This window comes from Podarcis muralis, chromosome 16, assembly GCF_964188315.1.
Source record: "Podarcis muralis chromosome 16, rPodMur119.hap1.1, whole genome shotgun sequence".
NCBI classification, from domain to species: domain Eukaryota; kingdom Metazoa; phylum Chordata; class Lepidosauria; order Squamata; family Lacertidae; genus Podarcis; species Podarcis muralis.
The window spans coordinates 11,942,607-11,956,227 of NC_135670.1; the positions used below are offsets into that span (position 1 = coordinate 11,942,607).

General features: G+C 52.7%; 1 protein-coding gene across 1 annotated transcript; it reads right to left on the reverse strand.

Moving 5' to 3' along the window:
* Positions 1 to 835: 835 nt before the first annotated feature.
* On the reverse strand, positions 836 to 13,376 carry GPR137 (G protein-coupled receptor 137). The gene is made up of 7 exons (XM_028709599.2): positions 11,878 to 13,376; positions 9,674 to 9,723; positions 7,798 to 8,023; positions 5,931 to 6,080; positions 5,467 to 5,595; positions 3,979 to 4,073; positions 836 to 1,570 (listed from the first exon to the last, which is right to left on the reverse strand). Exons 1-7 carry the CDS (start codon positions 12,241 to 12,243, stop codon positions 1,405 to 1,407), a joined length of 1,182 nt encoding a protein of 393 aa, XP_028565432.1. The 5' UTR covers positions 12,244 to 13,376; the 3' UTR covers positions 836 to 1,404.
* Between the last annotated feature and the right edge of the window lie 245 nt (positions 13,377 to 13,621).

Genomic DNA, 13,621 nt, shown 5'->3' on the forward strand with positions numbered 1-13,621 from the left:
CAGCTGGTGTGGGGGGAGTTCAATCCTGCTCAGTTCAGGTGCCCCATTGAGTTGCCTAGGCAGGCATGCCTGAACCCTGCATGAAGCTGGAGTGAACCCCCATGTATCAGCTCACACATGCAGAGTCCAATTATGCTCAGGTGCGCCAGCCAGTGTTGCCCTCACTCCACAACCACTTTAAAGGTTTCCTTCCTCTCATCATGTTTGGGGGAGTGGGAAGATAAATCTTCCACTTATCCACAACAGGCAGCAGTAGTATCCACAAGGCAAAGCCAGAGCAGGCAAGGGGCTGGGGCCCAGTGGATCCTGGAGGCAGGCAGGCAGACAGGCCTCCAGGATCCATTTTATATATCACACCGTTTCCAAAGAAACCCATACTTTCCAATGGAAAGCCAGAGTTGGGGTTGAGGTTTGTGTGTGTGAGAATGTCTTTACAGATCCAACATTTACCAAAAAGAAATATTTTGTCACGTGTTTCAATCTGGTTTTAGCTTGTTGATTTTAATATGTCTTCGAATGTTTCAAATACTTGTCTTTTACCGATAATTATATTTATTCTTTCTGCAAACCACTCTGAGGTTTTGTTACAATCAAATAGTATATAAATGTTGTGAAATAAACGGATTCACCTGTTCCATGGTACTTACTTTGCTATGTTTTTATGCGTAAGAATGCTTGAAAAAAGTAATTTTGTTCAAATGAATGGGGGAAATGTAGCCCTCAAGACGGGGCTCCGATACCCATTAATCCCCAACCAGCATGGCCAGCAACATTTGGAAAGCCAGGGGCTCCCCCATTTCTGCCGCAGCACAACTACAAAAAACCACACGCAATGTCGCTAACACAAAGTGGACTTTATTGTTAAGTTGGGGGTGGGGGGCCAATGGAATAGCACCAAAACTGCAGCATGTCTAGCAAATAACAAAAGGCTACTCCAAAACACTGCCGCTACCAGCTCATGGGAAGAGGGGGGGAAGGAGGACCCCCCCCTGCCCTGTAGACACATTTGACCAGAATTCATTAAAACAATGACATCACAGATAAAACTGAGCCCGCCCCTCTCCTCAATCCGAGTCGATTAAAGTGCCAAGAGTTTTCCGTATACTATTGGTTAAGTACCCGGGGTGGGGGTGAGGGGGGGGTAGAGAGGGGGCTGGGGAAGGAGGGGGAGAGCTTAAGCATCAAGACCGAGATGCCAGCAACAAGAGCCAACCCAGCCCCCCCCCCCAAATGGCTAAAAGAAATAAAGCTGGGTTTTCCTACGGTTTGGGGAATGGGGTGATAGTGCTTATAATACCGTGTGTGCACATCCCTGCTCCTTCATAGAAACCGGTCCTACATCAGTAGTGATTCCTGGGTCTTCACATCAGTGCCCCACAAACCCGCCCCAATCCCCTGCTCCCCTCAGTTCTGCGGGGTGGAATAGAGGCTGTGGTGGTGGCTGCCGGACACCGTGGCCTGCGAGAACAAAAGGGGGGCCGTGGGAGGGGGCCCCCCAAACCAGTCCTGCTCCCCGCTGCGGTTGATCGAGCCGTACCAGCTCCCGACGCTGCCCAGGCGTCCCGTCAGGCTGGAAGGAAGCGGGTGGGGTGGGAAAGAAGAGGCAATTTGGATGGGGGGGGGAGGCATGTGAGTGTTAGGAAGCAAAAGGAAAGAAAGGAATTAGACCAGTGGTCTCTAACCCACCGCCCCCTTGTTTCCATACCACCCCCCTGCTCTATAAAAAACGTAATTCAGAACAGTAGTTTGTACGACCCACTCAGGAAGATATAAGACGATAAAATTCAAAACGGTCGCTATTAATGGCACATTTATTCAAAATCCAATTAAAACTACTTGAGTTTAATTATGGATGAACTTAATAATAATAATAATAATAATAATAATAATAATAATTTATACCCCGCCCATCTGGCTGGGCTTCCCCAGCCACTCTGGGCGGCTTCCAACAAAATATTAAAATACCATAATGCATCAAACATTAAAAGCTTCCCTAAACAGGGCTGCCTTCAGATGTCTTCTAAAAGTCTGGTAGTTGTTTTTCTCTTTGACATCTGGTGGGAGGGCGTTCCACAGGGCGGGCGCCACTACCATGAAGGCCTTCTGCCTGGTTCCCTGTAACTTGGCTTCTCGCCGTGAGGGAGAATGATCCAGTGATACCAGCTTTTCAGAGTCTGAAATCATTTACCCCTCATCCCCCCCCAGCCTAGGGGAACCCCTGAATTAGGTAAGAGATGGGGCTCAGTGGTACTGAAGCACTCAGGAACATAGACAACATTTCTATTCCACCAGGCCTAGGCAGGCAACTTAGGAATATATCCTTCCACAATGGTTAATTGAACTTTAACCTTTCTGTGTGTTTTTATTGTATGGCTTTAAGTTTTATTGCTGTAAGCTGCTTTGCTATATATACATTTTATGACACAGCAGCATAGTAATGCTTTTGTAAGTAAAACGACTGTTGGTACGCTGTGCCAACTTCATCGATGGAGCTTTTAAAACTTCCAGGCATGGAAACGATTTCCGTTCCACCTCCGAGGCGGGGTGGGGGGGTGGGGAGCCAATGCAAGGACGGCAGTGGGGCTGTCAGTCAGGGACCACACACCCACCCCGGTCTAGTTCTAGTGGGTCAGGGATGGAAATCTGGGGCCCCAGGAGGACTCCGACCTGGGGCAAGGTCCCAGGGGTTTGGGAGGTGGAGATCCAGGGGAAGGGCCAACAGGAAAGCGGTTCCCCCTCTGCCACCCCCAGGACGTAAGACACCCCAAGTGCACCGGCCATTGAGCTGACTCCTCCTGGCTCAGAGATTAGCTGGATGAGGAAGACGGGTGGGCATTCACAGCCCAAGAGCTCCCTCCAGGGAGGACGTGGAAGAAGACAGACTCCAGATCGTGGTGGTGGGACACCGGGGAGCAGTCTGGGGAAGGGACGAACTGGGAGGTGCCTGAAGCAGGGGGCTTGAGGGGGTCAGGAGAAGAAGGGCCTTCCAGGACAGGGTTGGAGGCTGGGAGTCGCAGTGTGAGCGCAGACTCAGACAGAGAGGAGCTGGAAGTTGCCCCTGCTATCCAGCAGCAGGGCAGTCCCAGTCCTGCTGGCTCTCCTCCCCTGCTAACACCCGAATAGAAGAGCATCCTTCACATTGCTGAGCAATGAGCCAGAAGAGGAGCCCACCCCTCAAAGCAGCCTTTGTCTGCTTCGGACGGATCCAGAGTGAGAGGCTAGAGGGGAAGGGCGGGTCCAGCGGTCAGTTTCAGCTGGATTAAGACACAGCCAGCTATGTTGTTACGTTTCTGAGCACAATTCAAAGTGATGGTGTTGACCTTTAAAGCCCTAAACGGCCTCGGCCCAGTATACCTGAAGGAGCGTCTCTACCCCCATCATTCTGCCCGGACACTGAGGTCCAGCGCTGAGGGCCTTCTGGCAGTTCCCTCACTGTGAGAAGCAAAGCTACAGGGAACCAGGCAGAGGACCTTTTCGGTAGTGGCGCCCACCCTGTGGAACGCCCTCCCATCAGATGTCAAAGAGAAAAATAACTACCTGACATTTAGAAGACATCTGAAGACATCTGTATTTTTAATGTTTGCTGGAAGCCGCCCAGTGTGGCTGGGGAAGCCCAGTCAGATGGGCGGGGTACAAATTATTATTATTATTATTATTATTATTATTATTATTATTATTAGAATAAAAGCTAATGGCATTTCTCGTCTCGTATTCTTTCCTGCCCTGTGGATAGTCTGGGCTCACCTGACGGCTCCTTGACATCGTGTGAGTGAACAGCCTCCGTGGGAGAGCATCTGCTTGGCATGCAGAAGGTCCCAGTTAGGCCTGGGAATGTCCCCTCTGGGAAACCCCGGAGAGCTGCTGCCAGCCAGTGCAGACAATACTGACCATTGGCTTGACTCTGTATAAAGGCAGCTCCCTATGCTCCTCAATCAGGAGGCTGGGACAAGTGCGGCCTCGGGGAAGAAGAGAAATTACCTGCTCGTCAGTCCTTCACTTTCGCGCTGCCCGGGATGGTCGAAGAAGTAGGATCGGGAGACCCCCAGCTGCCGGTTGAAGACACGGCTGGCGCTCTGTGGGGAGGAAGGCACCATTACTGGGGACGCTGCTCCTGCAATCGGCCTTTCCCTGCAGGATGGCAAGGTAAGGCCACGTCCGGTGCCCCTGTCTTTTAAGCAGGAGGCCTTGCCAGTGGATTGCACCCAAGGGATCCAAGCTCTTAGCCTTGGGAGACGCCACGGGAGGAGAACGCAGCGCCCACAGAAATAGCTGCACCCGGAACACTGCGGGGCTCCATCCTTCTCGGTGGTGCCCCCGAGCTACGAAGCTCCCTCCCAAAAGACTTTCACCAGCTGTCCTCTGCAAATGTTGCCGAACAGTCTCCCTCCGGAGGTTATGGACCCTCCTTCCTTGGAGGTTTCTCAGCAGAGGTTAGATGGCCACCTGTCATGGATGCTCTAGCTGAGAGTCCTGCATTGCAGGGGGTTGGACCCTACAGTTCTATGATTCTATGACTTTCAATCCATCCCAGGCAGCATGGCCCATGGGCAGGGGTGTTGGGAACTATAGTCCCACCTGTGCCTGGGGGCAGGGATGGGGGAAGACATGAAACTGGCTCAGGCTGATTTGCACCTTGTCCCTACGATACAGGTGTTTTAAGCAGATCTTGCAGAGTTTCATTTTTGCTGCTGCCTTCAGCTAGATAGGAAGTGGTCTGGCTCAGAGCTGCTAAGTGCCTGCTGTATCTATGGTTACCTTTCTGCCATCTCTTTTTTGAAAATGCTGCTTGGGGAAGGCACACCTTTAAATAGCAGTTTAAAAATAGGTAAAGGTAAAGGTACCCCTGCCCGTATGGGCCAGTCTTGACAGACTCTGGGGTTGTGCACCCATCTCACTCAAGAGGCCGGGGGCCAGCGCTGTCGGAGACACTTCCGGGTCACGTGGCCAGCGTGACGAAGCTACTCTGGCGAGCCAGAGCCGCACACAGAAACGCCGTTTACCTTCCCGCTAGTAAGCAGTACCTATTTATCTACTTGCACTTTGTTGTGCTTTCGAACTGCTAGGTTGGCAGGCGCTGGGACCGAGCAACGGGAGCGCACCCCGCCGCGGGGATTCGAACCGCTGACCATACGATCGGCAAGTCCTAGGCGCTGAGGTTTTACCCACAGCGCCACCCGCATCCCTAGTTTAAAAATACTATTGACCAAATCTAGAACTCCTTCTGCTTTACAACATAAAGACAAGAACCAGAATTTCTTGCGGCGCTTTTCTTTTCGCCTCTGCCTGTGGCCCTTGGAAGGCTGCCCAGAAGGGAATGTGGCCCTTGAAAAACGTCCCCCACCCCTGATGCACTGAGTGATGCTCTCATAATGGCAACAGCCCCCTGCCTCCCCCTACACTTCGGGCCTCTCCTTCCACTGCCTTTTCGCAGTTCTGCTCCTCTCCCAACCAACCACTTCAACTCACCATATCCTGAGCTGGCCGGTGCACCCGGAAGAAGCCGACTAGCAGAGTCGTGGGCAGCAGCTCCCAGATGAAGAGAATGAGGCCGAAGATGACGTAACCTTGGTCTCCCAGGTCTGTGATCAGATCTGCCTGGAAGGGGAGGGAGAAGGGAGGCACCTGAGCAGCTGGTCTCCACTGGGGTGGAAGACAGAGAGCCCAATGGTTGGTGCAGCCGGAGCCAGTGACAGGCAGAACTTCCCCCAGGGAGGTGGGGGCCGGGTGAGGCAGCAAGCCCCCCCCCCACTTACCTGGGAGTAAGCCCCACTTCCAAGTAGACACAGTTAGGTCTGCGCTGCAATGGCTGCATTCAACACAGTCAACCCGCGGAATTTAACGGAACCCAGTCTGTTGTTCTGTTCCGTTGCAGCGGGTCTACTCCCGAGTAGGAAGGGCGGCCCTTAAGGAATCTAGCCCACCCTGCTCACCTGGTCGGATACGTTGTACCAGTCGTAATCGAAGGAGTCGAGGCGGGTGCGGGAAGACAGAGCCAGGGCCGCCAGGTTGTAGCAAGCTCGGCTGGCGTAGAGCAGGACGATGATGCCACCCATGGCAGCCGTTTGGCACAGCGAGGTGCCCTGTCACAGAAAAGGGGCAGATGGGAGAGAGAGCCTGGTCAGTGGGTCTCAGCAAGCTCAAATCAAGAGAGCCTTGTGGCGTCTTGAAGCTGTGGGACCCCGGTGGCCCACCAGGTATTTATCGGACCAAAATTCCTATCGTCCCTGACTGCTGAACAGGAAGCTGGTAGCTGACGGGAACTTGAGTCCAGCTGGATACCGTTGAACTACTGCTCCCATCATCTCTGACCGCAGGTGGGTGAGGCCTTTGTGGATATTGCAGCTGCGACCCACTCTGCAGCTATTGGGGAGAAGGAGGGTCGCAGGGAAGAAGAGGAAGAGGGAAACATTCCCTTGAAAAGGACCCATCCTTTGGGAGACGAACACCTATCCTCTTTTGCTGAGGGTACTTCGCTGGGGAGCGGGGGCACTGTGGTAGTGGCTGATTGGAACATTACAAATATCAATAGCAAGGGGTTTGATGGGCATGCAGATCCCAGGGCAGACAGGCTGCCTGGCACAAAGGTTGCGGATGTTGCCCACCACCCAGATAACCTGAGGAGTCGCCAGTGGCTTTGGAGTGTGCTGCCACCGACACTATGGGGGAAATGTAACCGCGAGGTCCTGGAAACCAAATTTAGGTTGAACCCTGCCGTGTGGGAATCCCTTGCAGTAGAGCGCAGTGCCTGGAGTCAGGTTATGCATCTGTAGCAGTCAGCAGAGGTGGAATGACCACCAGGAGGAGCGCAGAGAGAAGAAACGCCATGGTGCATCTGCAGCAGCACAACCGGACACCTTCATCTGCCCCAGCTGCAACAAAACATGTCTCTCCCCTATCTATCTCTACAGCTATAACCTTCCAGAAGTTTGACTTCACCGCCCAAAGGCACACTCCTCCATGTTCTTCCAAGACAGAAGGATGCCAGCAACAATGTAATAATAATAATAAATTTTTATTTATACCCCGCCCTTCCCGGTTCAGAAAACCGGGCTCAGGGCGGTGAACAAGAAACTTAAAACACTTAATTGTAAAAGCAGCATAAAATGCAGTATAAAAACATGAATAACAATAAAATTCAAAATTCAGAAATCAGTTTGGGGGAAATCCATCTAATAAGCATTAGATAGTCACCAGGGCTAGCTGGCTGAATTAGTCCTACTTGGGCCAGCAAGGAGGCCAGGGGAGAATTAGCTGTGGGGTCCCAGAGCGGGTAATCTTCATAAAAGAGGAGGGGGAGGGAAGAGAAGGGGAATAAAAGATCAGGCTGAATTCAAATTAAAGGCCAGGCGGAATAGCTCTGTCTTACAGGCCCGAAGGAAGGAGGTTAAATCCTGCAGGGCCCTGGTCTCATGGGACAGAGCATTCCACCAGGTCGGAGCCATCACTGAAAAGGCCCTGGCCTTAGTGGAGGATAGTCTAACTTCCTTAGGACCCGGGACCTCTGAACTATGGTTATTTGTGGACCTTAAGGTCCTCTGCGGGGTATACCAGGAGAGGCAGTCCCGTAAATACTAAAAGCCAGGACCTCCAAGGCAGTTTTCTCTGACATGCTACCAGTTCCAGGGCCAGCTTGGCAGGTGAAACGCTGCATCTCGGTGCATGGATGAGATGCCACTGCAGCAACGTCAAACCCCTGCTCCCAACCCTACCGTTGAAGAGCACAGGGAAAAGAAGACTCAGCAGGCCCCAGCTCTCCCCCCCCCCCCTTTCGCCCCATGCCCCCTGGCAAATGCTCACCTTGGCCTCCAGGTAGATGCGGGTGGAAGGAGAACCCCGGGCGACGAGGCAGAGGCAGAGGGCCAGAGAGACGGCCCCCAGCACAAACAGCGAGTCGCTGATGAGGACCCGCGCCAGGACCACGGCCCAGGGCTCAGCGCGGCGCCCCCGCACCAGCACAGCGCACACCACGTTCACCGCCAGGAAGAGGAGGCTGGCACCCAGGCACGCCCCTCGCACTGCCAACCTGGGGGAGAGAAAGCGGGTTAGGGCAGCTGCTGGCCCCTGTGGCTCTGCCTTCATTGTCAGAGGCAGACTGCCCCAAAATGCCAGGGAGAGAGCTAGTGTGCTCGGGTCCCACTTGCAGGTTTCCCACAATTGTCTGTCTGACCACTGTGAAAACAGGATGCTGGATTAGATGGGCCTTGGGTCTGGCTTAGCGGCAAGACTCTTCTAATGTGCAGTGAGAGCCCCCTGGCCTTGGGAAAGGTTCAGATTTTGAGCTGTTCTCCAGTTGCAGCTCTGTAGCTTTCTGGTGGTGACAGCTCCTTAAAGGTAAAGGGACCGCTGACCACTAGGTCCAGTCGTGGCCGACTCTGGGGTTGCGGCACTCATCTCGCTTTATTGGCCGAGGGAGCCGGTGTACAGCTTCCGGGTCATGTGGCCAGCAGGACTCTGGCGAACCAGAGCAGCGCACAGAAATGCTCTTTACCTTCCCGCCGGAGCAGTACCTATTTATCTACTTGCACTTTGACGTGCTTTTGAACTGCTAGGTTGGCAGGAGCAGGGACCGAGCAACGGAAGCTCACACCGTCGCAGGGATTTGAACCGCCGACCTTCTGATCGGCAAGTCCCAGGCTCTGCGGTTTAACCCACAGCACCACCCGCGTCCCTGACAGCTCCTTACACCCCTGCTAAACTGCAGTTAGCGTTGGTTTATTAAATTAAGGTGAACTGTTATTTATGAACCACAGTTAAGCCACAGGGCCAGGTTCAGCCAACCAACTTTTGGCAAGGGTTAGCATGGTTTATAAACCATAGCTTAGTGCTGCTTGCGAGCCAGGCCACTGAGAAAGAGAAACTGGAAGACCACGGAACAGAGAGGCCGGCTGGATCAGACCCAGGGGCCCTCTAGTCCAGTTGGTCATTCAGCTGTGTCCAGTCAGGCGCTGCCAGCAAGCCTACAAGCAAAAGGCACAAATCCCACCTCTGTTGTCTGTCCACAGCATTTGGTGGTCTGAGATAGATTGCCCCTGAACATGGAGGCTCTATCGGGAGGCCTGTCCTCCCTAATTTTTCCGAACCCCTGAAAGCTATCTAATGGAAGTGTGCGTGAGTGAGCGAATCGCAGCTGTGAATCTCAGAAGGGCCAGGCGACCTTCTGGCCAACCTTCCAGGGGCCACATGGCAGTGGTGGGTGGAGCCAGAGGTTAAGGTGGGCAGAGCAATGGTTAATTTTACCTGTGCACCATAGGCTAGTTTCCACGCACTCTCACAAACGCCTCTTCATCCAGGCAACAAGAGGCATGATCAGAGTTCAAGGACCCGCTTCCAGCCAGGCAAACAACTCAGTTTTGAAACTTCACCCTGTCTCCTACTTTTGTATTGCAAGCTGTAGCTGGGGTACTGCTGAGGGAGTGTATTTTTAAATTCATATAACCTTGCGATTTTGTTTTTTAAACTTGAAATCCGGCCTTCTCCATTTATTTGCCAGCTATTTTATGTGAAGAGCCACACTGGGCTTATTTTAATTTTTAATTTTTATTTTAAATGGAAAATGCAACTGTTTTTTTAAAATACTTTATCTTTTTCCTCCCCTGACACTTGAGAAGGATATATGGCAAGGCGGAAGAATGCAAGGTGCTATGATGTTACACACAAATACACATCTACTCACAGGCCTTTGGTCAGTTCAGGGCGGTATTTTGCTTTGGCCTTGAAAACCACCTGGAGGGGAAGGGAAGAAAGGGGCAGGGATTAGAAATTACAGAAAACAAGCAGGACCTGCAACAAACAACCATAGCATAACTTTGCCTGCTAACAAGATAGTCTGGCAGGAGAGCTGAAAAGAATGCCAATATCTTTCACATCTGGTGCCCCATGTGCCCCTTGGTTTCTGATGGCACATGGGTAGATGAGGCTAAAAAGCCCCAGACAAAAATGTTCACGGCCCTCTAGTGGCGAAGGTGGCTCATTTACCAGAAGTCATGGATTTAGCATTAACTCCGGAAGTGTATTCACGATTCTGTCCAACCTAAGCCTCCTGGTGTATATCTTGCTCTTGTGCTCTGAACAGAATGCAGAAGGCCACCTAATGACTTCACGAGCCAGTATGAGATTCGAATCCGGAGCTTTCTGGCTCACAGCTCAGCCTCTTAGCCGCAACATTGTTCTCAGGTTTCTTTGCTTTCATTTCCCATTTTCCCATTTATATCCCACCTGTTCCTGCTCAAGAAACATTTTATCCTCACAAAAACAGGTAGGGAAGGAGAAGAGACTGTGACCGGTCACCAAGCGAGCTGCAGGGCTGCACAAGGATTTGACCCCAAGTCTCTCAGGTCCTAGCCCAGTCCTCTAACCACTACACCGCCCTGAAAAGGCAGCAACTAGATTTGTGCAGCAAGTCGAAATTTCAGACCCCACAAAGTTGGTGGGCATTCCCATTCAAATGGTATATGTGGACTGCATCATGTGATCAGTTATGCAGGGCGGGGCTTACTTGGGCCCCCACAATATTTTATTCAAATTGGCACCCCTGTGTGGCACCATCGTGAGGAGTGATGTAAGTAACGGTACAGAGCCTTCTTGGTGGTGGTGCCAAGGCTTTTGGGTCTTCTTTCCTCTCTGTGAAAATCCACCTGGTTGCCTCCCTGTTCTGTGCGCTTTGTGAATAAGTACTTCCTTTAAAAAACAGTAACCAGGGCAGAGGTCGGTGGGGAAGAGCCATAACTCAGTGGCAGCAGAGGATCTACTTTGCATGAAGGATCTCTCAGTTCAATCCCCAGTCTGAAACCCAGGAGAGTTGCTGCCAGTCCGTGCAGACACTGCTGAACTAGATGGACCCTCTGCTCTATTTAAGGCAGCTTCCTCTGGTTTATCCTGAATCTCCCAGCATTCAGTTTCATTAGATGATTCTAGTATGATGAGGAGCAGGGAGAAAGCTTCCATTTCTCTACACCGTACATAAATTTATACATGTCTATCATGCACCCCCCGCTACTTGCCCCCCCTCCAAAAAAAAGCCCAAATTGTTGCAAAATTTCCTCATTGTTGTTCCAGCCCCCTGGTCATTTTGATTGCCCTTTTCTGCACAGGAATGGTACTTTTGATCCTGAAACTAATTAGTTAAGAGCCATTTCATGACTAGTAGCCGTGAGATTGAGAGGACAGACAGCCAGGGCAGAATGACTGGTTGAGAATCCAAGGGTTTACCCTCTGTGCAAGGGTTGAGGCCAGAGGGAGGAGACTTGTGGACCTCCAGGTATTGGCGGACTCCAGCACCCATCTGCCCAGGCCAGCATAGCCAATGGTCAGGGATGATGGGTGTTGCAGCCCACCCATCAGCCCACCCAATGGTCAGGGCTGCAGGTTCCCCATCCCTGGTTTAGCAAGCAATATAAAGAGCCCATATTGGGGAGAAGAACCAGGCTGAGAACCACGTTCCTTGGGATGGAAGCTTCTAGAGCCGGGGGGGGGGGGGCACGCAAGTGGTGGGCAGGGCCAGAGGTAAAAGTGGGCAGAACAATGGAAGTGACTTTGTACAAGAGGCCACATTCCAGCCATGAGCCATGCAAAAAAGAAAAAGGATGGAGGTTTCTACATCCTCACCCCACACAGCTCTCCATCCTCTTTCTAGGCAAGCAAAAGGCATTAGAACAGTTCAAGGAAGGGGAGGGTGGAAGGTCTGGAAAGAGTTCCTGAGGGCCAGGTGCACAGGCCTGAAGGGCCACCATTTGGCCCTGGCGGCCGGAGTTCACCCACCCTCAAGGCCTCTTGGGATGTTCCCATCCACAAAACTGGCCCAGCATTCCAAGCAGCCATCTTTTACCCACAAGCCACCTGGGCAGTCACACAAGCAAGCAGCCATCTTAGAAGAGTTACCTGGGCAAAATACAAGTTCATGAGGGTCAAGGTGAAGAACTGCAGGCAGACGGGGCAGCAGTAGAGGAGCCAGAAGAAGAAAGGGCTCAGGTGGTTGGCTTTGAGGGTGTTCTTGAAGTAGAAGGAGAAGAGCGTGGTGCGCAGCGCAGCCCAGAAGAGGCAGAGGAAGAGGAAGACAGTCTGGTAGCTGAACTTCTTGTGGCGATAGAAGAGGACCAGCCAGAGCTGGGCGTAGACCGAAAGGAAAAGCAAGGCATAGAGGCCCGTGTACAGAGCCGTCAGCCCAACCTTGACGGCCGGCGGGAAGGCCGGGGTGAGGCGCGAAGCTGGCACAATCGAGCTGAGGTTGCCAAAGGTCTTTTCCATCTTGAATCCTGGCGAGATGGGCCCCGGTCCAGTTAGCAAGGTGTCATTTCCAGGGGGCAAGCCTCGAGGCAACCAGCACCACCTTCTTAAAACGGAGGAGCTGCCCCCGGGTTCAGTAGTTGGTTACATCCTTCAGGGCTGCTGTGGGAGGCCAGCCCCTCAAGCAGATCAATCAAGGGGTTTTTGCAAGTTCCATGGGAAGCGTGGAAGAGACTGGAAGCAGGGGAAAACGACAGCTGGCCCACCCACCCTTCTTTGCTAAGAAGGCATGGAGGCGAGAACCAAATCCAATTCTTGCTGTGAATAAAAACAAATGGAAGACTTCGCCTATGCCTGGAAATGAGCTGGGTTACTCCAAGGTCCTGATCCTGTCAAATGTTCAGCAGGAATAACAAGACACCTCCCGAGGGGCTGCCCCCTCCCCTACCTAGGGCTCTTGCATCCCACCCCAGGATCAGGTGGTGAAAGGTGTCTGGGTGCACCTGTCGTTCGGCAGGTCCTGAAGCGCTTCCTCAACCACCCAGATTTCAGGGCCACACCTGTTCAAAGTGCTCGGACACCAGGGTCCCTTAGTCCTTCGATGCCTGGATCCCTTGATTGCCTCCTCCTCTGGAAATCCTTGGTCACTTGGCTCCGTCCTCAGAGAGCGGGACCCGTTTTGCTTTCCTTTCCCGGAAGCTCAAGTGCCCTTCGCTCCAAATTTCCAGGTTACCTAGAATTCTTCTTTCTGTTTGCTCCGCGGTATCGGACACCTGGGTCCCTCGGCTTCTTCGCCTTCTCCAGTTTCAGGCGCCGGTTGCCTGCGTCCCTTAACCCTTTTCTTCCCAGGCGCCGGGGTCTCTTGATCTCCTCGCTTCAGACTCTCGGACGCCTGGGTCCCTTTTGTTTCCCTGACTAAACCTCAATATACCTGGTTCCTTTAAGCCTCCCCCCAGATGGTCGGATGCCTGGGTCCCTTGGCTCCTTCCGGATTCTCGAACAGTAAGCAGCAATTCCTTTCCTTTTGCTGCCTTCTCCCCAAAAAATTGGGAGGGGGGGTAGGAGACAGACAGAGAGAGAGAGACGGTTCCCAGGCCTAAAGCAGCCCCAGCTGCGTTCCTTCCTGGTAGCTTCGAGCTGCGCAAACTGAGTAAGGCCCGCCCCCTCCCTCTCACCGGCTTGGCGTGACGAAACCTGCGCCCGCTCTAGCACCCTCGTCTCCTTTTACGCAAAGGACGTAAGTGGCTTCGTGAATGGGACAGGCGGCAGAAAGTCACCTGGCTAGAGCGTCTGCGCCCCTTCCGGTCGCCATCTTAAGTGTGGGCAAATGAAGCTTACCCTCCTCCCTTACTATTGTACGGACCCAGAGATTTCTATGCGTTTCCAGGAAATGCCCCCC